At 34.5% G+C, this 9,863-nt stretch overlaps 1 protein-coding gene across 1 annotated transcript; it reads right to left on the minus strand.

Moving 5' to 3' along the window:
• Window positions 1-8,901: 8,901 nt before the first annotated feature.
• On the minus strand, window positions 8,902-9,822 carry LOC129224380 (nascent polypeptide-associated complex subunit alpha-like). Its single transcript, XM_054858822.1, has one exon. It carries the CDS (start codon window positions 9,717-9,719, stop codon window positions 9,066-9,068), a length of 654 nt encoding a protein of 217 aa, XP_054714797.1. The 5' UTR covers window positions 9,720-9,822; the 3' UTR covers window positions 8,902-9,065.
• Window positions 9,823-9,863: the final 41 nt, after the last annotated feature.

Below are 9,863 nucleotides of genomic sequence, written 5' to 3' on the forward strand. Positions count from 1 at the left end.
TTATTTTTTTAAGTTTTCCTTTCCAAATTCATCTGAGAACAGAAACAAATATTTAAAATTGTTATAAAGTTTCTTGTAACTTTTTGAAACATATCAATCCTCAGTGCTGGATTTACCTATAAGCTGAAAAAGCTATACATTAGAAAAGATTTTGATTAGAGCCCGTAATTCCCAAAAAAATTGCATGGTTTGTGCCTGAGAAAAAAAAAGTAATAAAGTTACTTTTAAGTGCTTAAAAATGTAGTTATATTCTTTAAATTTTAAGATTTTTAACAAATGCAGGGGTAAATATCTGCTAAAACTGCCAAATTCATTCCTTGCTACAGCAAAAATGTCAAAAATAAATAAATAAAAAATAATAATTTTTTTTTGCTTGCTTTTTTCTTCTAAAACATTGTCAGTTTTTTTAAGTACAAGAAAACATATTTTACTGCTTTTGTTTTCTGTACTACTTGTAGTTGAAAAATTTATCATAATGAGAAGTCTACAGCTTATTTTTTAAACTTAAAATGGATGATCATCACGGCGTTAAAGGTTATTCCATAAAACCATACAATTCTAGTATTGAACTGTCAGACTGTAATGTGCCAATAACATGCTTTAAATAACATTAACTGTTCAATTTTTTTAAAGTAATTAAATCTTTGAAAACTCTTGAAAAATGCTCCTAATTTATTTATCAAGTGTACAAATCATGAATAGCTACATGCTGGGACCAAATATGGCAAAGGGGGGTGGCGGAGCAAAACAGAAAAATGAAAAAAATTTAAGAAGAAAACAAAGAAAGGGGGCATGCGGTATTATTGGTTGTTGTTGTTTTTTTTTTTTAATTTTTTTTCTTTTGAGCAGTATTTTTACTGAATTACCAAGAGTTAAAAGTTACTTTACGAAGATGTGAGCAAATGTTTTCTTGGATAATTAAAATTCATTATTATAATATTATTCAGTCAAAATAGGGAAGTTTTCGATTTTTCATTTTTGCATGACAGAGTAACATGTATGAACATTAGGGTGGTCCAAAAAAGGCCCTTTTCAAAAAATTCCTGATTTTTATTGGTCCTACCCCCTCATTTGGTTCCATTTAAGTAAAAAATAATTATTGTGAAGTTTGAGCTCAAAATTTTAACATTTAGAGGTAGCTCAACAGCCTCAAAGTTCCGCGTTTTACCATTTTATGCCATAAATGCAGATAGAAATAAAATTGACGCTAGGAAAAGTATATAATTTATTTAATTAAAATTGCCAGCATTTTGTAAGTTAAAAATGGTTACATAATAATAATATTTCAAAAGTTATGTATATGGCTTTCCTCAGTACACATTACAACCTCTGCTTTTTACATCTGGGATAAGCTCGTCAATGTTCTGTGACAACTTGCAACAAGAATTGGAATGGTCCTTCATTGTGTGTCATTTTTCCATTAAACTTTTTTTATAAGGGCTATACCCCTTTCAGCATTATCATTAACCACTGAAATTCCTTGAATAATCCTTTTTGCTTTCTTAAAATCCTCCGGAAGCTCCCAGATTTCTGGATCTACGGGAATGTAGGTATCAGGTAAACCCATGCTTTGTAAAAATTAAATTAATCCCTTTGTCACAAGTTCTTCAAATTTCATATCCGTAAAATGTTTTAGCAAAATCTTAGGGCGGTTCACCACATTTTTTTCCCCGTTTACTTTATTCATCGCCTTCACCATCTGACTTTTAATGCAGTCTGGCACTTTATTGGCAAAAAGGGCTAATGCCACGAGCTCTTCTGACAAATACCACAGCTGATTGGCAAATTTCTGCGTTGCAGATAAGGGCTAATTCCATGCCTGAAAAAGCGGTCAACTTCACAGGTTTTACTGTATGTACAATAAAGATAATGTGCAATAGATCACAAAGATGCAAAAAAATGAAAAATGTTCAGTTACTGCTTTTTACTTGCACACGGTAGAATACTCATATTTATGTAAAACAAATTGAAATCTTTCAACAGCCAGTCATATTGAGCTATTTTCTAATCAAGAACTTAGGTTTTAATGAATGAATACAGCCATGGGTGAAAGTTTGGTGACGTGTTCAAGACGGAAAATATTTTGAGCTCCCCCCCTCCCCCCACATGCGTGCTTAACGAATTTTTTTAAAATTTTAAGGTTGGCAGTTTTTGAATCTTGTGTTTAATCTAAATTTTAAACTTTTGTCTTTTGTAACAACATGGACCCATTTTAAATTGTAATGCTTAAACATTTTGATACCATAGTCCAAAAATCTAAAAACCGTCAATAACGGGGGTCTGGGGGATCTCCCCCAGTAATTTTTTTAAAATTGAAGTCCGAAAAACACAATGGTAGGCCATTTTGGTAAAGTTCAGGAAAGGAGGGGTTCAGGGATTCTCTTACATCAAATTTTTCAAACTGATAGTCCCAAAATCACAATATTGGGCAATCTTCAAAAATATTGGAGAAAGAGTGAGAGGTGAGGGGGGCGCTGGCTCTCCTCCAAATTAAAGCATTGAATATTTTGTAATTGAAGCTTTAAAAACGAAATTGTACTCCGACTTTCATAACCTTTACACGCTTTTTGAATGCATTTGAAGGGATGGAGTTCAAGAACTCTCCTTCGGCAATATTTCGAAATTGAAGTTCCAGAAACGCAATTTTAAACGATGTCGGATGATGTTAGGGGTAAAAGCGATCGGGGCTCCCCACCATTAGTTATTTGCTGATCGTAAACATTTTTATTGCAGCAATAAAATCGCTTGGGACATAAGATTTCCGTTTTTGTACCATAAATCAATTCTGATCGGAAAGTCTACCCAAGATGGCGTGAACAAACCAGAAAAGAAGGAAAGGTGGGGGAAGGGTATGGGCGATTATGGTAAAAAGAATTCTCTAATAAGATAGCAGGTGGTAAATTTAGCAATAAAAAACAGCTGCAGGGAAATAGATATATTTTTTAAACGAGGAACACTATCCAATATTCAATAATTAAAAAAAACAATAGGGGACCTGATTCCTTACCACAGAGAGGGTCCCCGAATCATATCCCTCAAAAGGCTACAGACTAAAGAAGCGTTTTAAATATTTCAGCATCAAAAAATTATATAAAAATATCTCCCGAACCCCTTCCTCTAAGTTCAACACAAACGCCCTTAATTTGAGTTTTTAAGGCTTCAGTTTCTAAATTTCTTTTTCGCCTCCTTCACCTATATACATGACTTATGACCGCATAAAAGTTTTAATACTTTAATTTCGGAAACTTTTTGACAGAAGCTTCCGACTCCCTTCCCACTTAAGTCAACCAATAATAACGCAAAACAGAATTCTTAAAACTTCAGAAACGAAATTTTTTCGGGCAGGGTGGCGGAATACCCCCTTCTCCTTGTGTGAAGCAGGCACACTAAAGGTAGTTTTTTTAAGATTTATTTTTCTATTGAATGAGCAACTCCCCTTCCCACATCGCCAAAGACAACCCTAACTTTTAAGACTTCAATTTCGAAAATGTTTCAAGAAAGACCCCCCGAGTTCCCCAACTCTTAACTCACTCAAAAATAGCAAAATAGTATTTCAATACTTCAGCATTGAGAATTTTTCGTGGGAGAGGGAACCCCCCCCCTCCCCCCGAACTCTTTCTCCTAAATTCACTAAATTTGACTTAAATTTGCGATTACCCCTTTTCATTACCGAAGTTTTAAGAATTTAATTTCTAAAATTTATAGAGAGAAAGCCTTTGAATTCCCTCTTTTTGAATCACCCAAAGATTACCTAAATGCAGAATTCTGAGTACTGCAGCTTTAAAAGGGGAGGGGGACCCCAACCCCACCCTCTGCCTCTATGTTCATTATAGATGGTCTAAAGTTGCGCTTTTAAGACTCCAGTTTCGGAATTTCGCCTAAAGAGAGCCCCCCCCCCCTCTTGACATTGCCAAAGACAGCCTAAAGTTTTAAGACTTTAATTATAAACGTTTTTCTGGAGAGCGTCCCAAATACCCTTTGTCTTGAGTCATTTAAGTATAGCCTCAAAGAGTTATTAATACCAGCTACAAAACATTTTCAGGTTAGAACACCGAAACCATCTCTCATAAATTCACCAAAGATTGCCTTTGTTTTTAAAACTCCAGTTTCCAATTTTTTTTTAAACCTTACCCTCCCCAATTTACATCATTAAAGACAGCCTAAGATTTTTAATCTTTTCTTTTTAGAGTTTGCAGAGGAGAAAGATCCCCGAACCACCCCTTAGTTTCAAAAATGGCTTACGATTCAGTTTTTCGATTTTTTGTTCTGGTGCCCCTTGAGTAGCTCCCTCCCTCCCTCTTAGATTCTCCAAAATATAAATGTTTTAAGTCCTCAGTATCGTGGACTTCCCCTCTTTGCAAGAGCAGCATTTTTTTCGCAAACTCATGCTGCCGTTTTTTTTTCCGTTTCTTTTCTCTCTCCCCCCCCCCTATATTTCCATTCTAGCGAGTATTAGATTGAAAGTCATTGGAATTTAGTGATTCCTTAAGTCTTAGAATGATTTACCAGAAACATGTCAAAAATGCAGGAACAGATGCCCATCGGTGTTTGAAACCAGCTTGAAATTTGCCTCCGTTTCTTTCCAGAACTCCCATTCTTATTGAAATCTTCAAAATACCTGACAGTTCCAGTTTTACCTGGTATGTGGACGCCCTTTGATGAGGCATGAACATTTCATCCCATCAGCAATCCCTCTCAACCGGTGATTCAAATTCAACTCTAAGACAATTTAAAAATCGATTAATTTTAATTTATGCGTGTAAAGTTTGCGAGAAAAAAAAAGAAAAAACTAAAGGATAATCGAAAATAGCAAGTGAAAAATAGAAACAAAAGACGATCAATTCGAAAAATTAGCGAAAATAGCAACCAACTCCGCGGTTTGCAATGCAGTGAGTTGGAAATAACAAAGCTACCTAAAAAAAGTCAAACGGCTCGAGTTTAAAAGCCAGTCCTCCAAAAGCATGTTGCAAACAAAACAAGCCCATGGCGGAAAATAGAGAGATTGTTGATGAAAATTCGTGGTTATAGAAAGGTCCAGTTATTAAAGCGTATTTTTCAAACACACAATTTTTTTTCTAGTAAAAACTGAAGGATAGTCATCAAATTTCTTTCCCTCCCGACCTCCGTCTCGGGAAATTTTGTCCAAGACGGAAGGTCTTGCACCCATGAATACAGCATTTTAACTATTAAAAAAACTAATAAAAATATTTGCTTACGTACACAACTCAATTTCAAATGATTTCATTAGTTGTCGAAAAACTTTAGATTACTTTTTAGTAACAAACAACATTGAAATTTAAAAACAATTATTAATTTCAAAATGTATATCGTTTTAGAATAAAAGTTTTAAAGTCTGAAAAAAAAAAAAAAAAAAAACATCATGTAATCTGAAGTGACAGCAAATAATACACTGGCAAAAAAAAAAAAAAAATTTTCAGTCAAAATTCAATTTTAGCAATTAAATTAAAAACACCAAACTATAACTTAAGATTTTTTCTTGAAATTGTGATAACAGTATGGTAATTACTTCAAGACAATGAGTAAAGGCAAGGGAGCAGTCATTAATGACGGCTTCCTCTTTGCCTGTAGGATTGTTTATTTTACGTAGCTTGGAAGGAAAATTCAAGCAAGGTAAAATAAACATACAGACACGGAAGCAATCTTAAAAAGCTAATCCTAAGGTTGAATACTTTGACCTTGAGGGGAAAAAAGATGCACAAATATGCCACTGTATAATTGCACCTCATTAATTTTACTTTTTTAAAACAAATAATTGGGAGAAAATTCGTAGGGAATCAAAGTGCTTCATTTTGTAAGGAAAAACTTTTTTTTCTTCATTTGATCAATTTTCTCTGAATTTTTATTGTTTCAAAATTCCCTGATTTTTTTCCTGAGTGATAAAAGTTCCCAGACTTTTCCCTGTAGTTTTCGACAATGTTTGGTAGTTAGGGAAAAGAGAGATTTGGAACCAATCCCCAGGAATTTTTTGTAATTGAAATTCTCAAAACCCGGTTGAAGACCATCTTTGGTGACGTTAAGGGGGCTGACAATCCTTCCCAATTGAAGATCCAAAAATGCAGTTTTGGTTGACTTTCAATGACGTTAGGAGGAGGAGTTTTTGAAATTAAAACCCTGAAAACTAAATTTAAGATAATCTTGTATAATGTTGGCAAGAGAGGTATATTAGGGGGGTTATTCTCAAGTAATGATAGTGGGAGAATAAGTTTGAGGGCCTTCTTTTTGGTAATTTTTCAAGCGATCCAACGGAATTTTTTTTACAATCGACTTTTCAAAGTTGAAGTCCGAAAAACAAATTTTTGAGCTTTTTTATAGTATGTTAAACCGGCCTTGGCTGAGACCCTAGATGAGGAATTGGAAACTGGGAAGAATGAATTACTTTTCAATGGCCAGAGCGCCGCCTGGCCATCGAAAACTAATTCATTTTAGTCTCTTCACACAGCTGCTTACAGTGAATGATGAAAATTTGGAAGACTGCAAGTGTACAAATTTAGCAGCAAATATTTGAGTGCAAAAGGCTTTTTTATGATGAAAAATGATCTGAGATGTACAATTTTCATCCTCGTGTATGAATAGGTTTAGTTTTTGCAATCCCGGTTGTTTTACCGTAGAGACTTTTCTGATCTTCGAATCACTGAAAATTCTCTTCTGGAGGAGAATTCAGTTGTTTTGATAATTTTTTGGAGAAATTTACTTTATTAGGGAGTTCAGGAGAAGGCATCAAAATTCAGGAGTCTAAGCGGATCAGGAGAATTGGTAGCTTTGTCTTTACCCGGAAACACTAGCGCAGCCAGAATCATCTTCTGGAGGGGGGGGGGGGGTTCATCAAAACACTTTTTACCTGTGCACTATATATAAGACAAACTACTACATTAGGATTGGCAATAATGTTAAAAACAAGGGCTCTGGAGAGAGGGTTAACCCCAAAAACCCCGTTACAATGAACAGAACGTTTGGTCCCATTTTTAACCCCATAAAGATGTTGATGTAGAAAAAATCTTGTTTTAACGAAACAAATTTTTTCGAAAATTCGTTACAACAAAATGTTTTGCTCAACGTCAGTTTTGAGTATGTTTTTACTTAAAGTTGTTTTCGGAAACTAAAAAACTTTCACAAGTCGTAACATAAAAATTCTATTTGTTCTTTCGAAATAGTCATTTAATTTGGATATCCACTCATGCTGAAATGTAAGCTTATGTGTGATAACAGAAGCCATGCACAATCAATTTCGGTGCACCACACGAGAGGCACCCTGCAAATTAGGGGGTCAGCAAGTTATCAACTTTTCTTGTGGTCAGCATAAGTGACGTGCATAAATTAGAATCTTTTGTAATATCCTTTGGGACCAAATCTCTTGTATAAAAGAAAATAATACTTTTTGAGAAGACAACCAAGTAATACAAGGTCAATGTTCAACATTTTTCAATAAATAATATGTTTCATTATATTATAGATAGTTAGTAATGGTAAATGTTGCAGATTTAATTATATTAGAGAATAGATTAATAAAATTAACACTTTTATAAAAATAAAGTTTTAAGACAATTCCGTTACAACAAAATATTATAGTACCTTAGAGTTCGTTGTAAAGGGATTTTACCATTTTGATTCTCAACAACTTTTTAAAAAAATATTTATGGCAATCAGCTATTCATACAAACAAACTCACTAAGGGGCGCTCTAAATTTAGACAAATCTAGGGCAAGAAAAACTAGTATGTTTTGGCCATGGGTATCATAAAACTTTCTTCTACCGTGATGTTATCTTATTTGAATCATGCTTGTTTAGGATAGTTTTGATTCAATAAAGCAGAAATGTGTAATTATTTTTTCCAAACGTGGAATTCTACGTGCTTATCAACTTTGAAAAATGTGTCTGCTGTTGATTGTTTAACATAGTTAGCAATTTATTAAATTAGACTTTTTAATGTCACGAACTCTCCTTCAGTCCTCAGAAGCTGCATTTCGTCAATGTTATGCTATCGGCAAAAAAAAGGTTACACCACGCTCGTTGACAGTATCTCACGCTCCCTAGTTTTATCAAGAGAAATATCGACAAGAAAAAAAAGCAAAGAAAAAAATCCTGCGTTGATGCACAACTTCATTTGCGGGAAATGGTCTGTCACATTTACTTGACTCATTTCAGCAGAAGGTTTGATTCAAATATCTGGTAGTTGTTTGAATTTCATTCTGTTTTTAAGGATTTGAGTCATTAAAACTGCCGATTATATGGCATTCATTCACTACATATCTATCTAATGAATTCTTGCAAAATTCTAATTGCAAAAACGGGAAGATATTGATAATTGGGAAATTTGCGATATTAATTCATTGGCATTAAATTTTAGACGAATTCCTGCACAAGGAATGTTTGTCCTGATAAGTAAAGAAAGAATAAAGGCAATTTCTATTTGCATAGGATTTCCAAAAAAAAGTTAACCATGAAAATTTTTTTGACCCAAGCTCACTTCCTGTTTACTGACATATTCCTGCAAAGGCAGAATTAGAGCAAAAATTGAAAATGAATTTAAAGCCTTGCTCATACTTGAATCTTAGAAGGGAAAAAACCAGAAGATGCAACTACAATTACAGTTTAACTCCAATTTAACGATTGTCAGGGACTGGAAAAGGTTAAACATAAATCGAGAAGCATATACATTTAGTGCAGTTAAATCCGGACCAGTGAAATGTATCATTAAATTGAGGAAATGGTTAAATTGAAGATATTCTGTATATAGATGATTCACCAGTGAAATAGTTCACTGGTTCAAAATTATATTCTGCTGTTAAATACCATTAATGTTAAAATTTAAATGAAATAAGGGTTTTTTTAACCAAGATTTATGCTATTTTATTCCACACCACAGCTGTCGACGAATAAAAATATTAACAGTGAAAAGAAACCCTGTAATATTTTTTATTTAACAGGCGTAAATTAGGTTTATACACACGAATTGGCTTAGAACATTACTGAAATAGACAGATTATAACAGATTATTTGTCAAAGATGGAGCTGAAGCCATACCTCCTTCTTAAAATATTTAAAAGTTACATAGTCAATTCCATAATGGCATTCACAATATCATTGCTATTATTTCGGAGAGCTTTGATGGCTTTACCACGGGAAACATTAGCCTGCGACATGACAAGCTCGATATCTTTACTTTCCACCCCAGAATCATCAATTTCACCTTCCTCCTCAGACTCCTCTTCGATAGATTGGGATGCGATCGTTTGTGACGGCCCGTCACCAGCCAGTCCTGCGCCTTCAGGGGCTTTAAATTTTTCAGCCGCAGCCATTTGAGCTTGCTGACTTAAATCTTCAATTTTAGCTTCGCCAAACACGATGTAAGTATCGCCAGCAGGACTTTTATAGACATCAGGCTTAGTGATCACAAACAAGATATTTTTAGACTTCCGGATGGTCACTCTGCAAACACCTTGCACTTGTTTTAAGCCAAGCTTTGACATCAATTTTCTTGCTTTTTTTTCTCCGCGACTTTGTTTAGCTTTACTGACCAACTCTTCGCTCAAACCAGCCATTTGAGCCATCTGACTCGTACTTGACTGGGCTGCATTGTCTCCCTCATCTGCTTCAGGTGAAGATTCATCACTTTCGGATTCTGTGCCAGATTTATGATCACCTTCGGTTTTTTCAACTTCTTCAATCGATAAAACTTCCGACACACTCATTTGAGGCATGATGATACAATTCAAAATAAAGACGGACTCGCTGAAGCCAAAATTACAATAACACGAAAACGTGCTTCGCACAAATGGAGACCGGAATCGGAAAAAAACAGGTGCTGCCACAACGAGATCATTCATCAGGCAAATTTTATTGCG

Source organism: Uloborus diversus, chromosome 6 (genome assembly GCF_026930045.1).
Source record: "Uloborus diversus isolate 005 chromosome 6, Udiv.v.3.1, whole genome shotgun sequence".
In the NCBI taxonomy this organism is placed as follows: domain Eukaryota; kingdom Metazoa; phylum Arthropoda; class Arachnida; order Araneae; family Uloboridae; genus Uloborus; species Uloborus diversus.

Coding starts and splice junctions, on each gene's coding strand:
- LOC129224380 (XM_054858822.1), bottom strand. CDS start 9,719: ATGCCTCAAATGAGTGTGTCGGAAGTTTTATCGATTGAAGAAGTTGAA.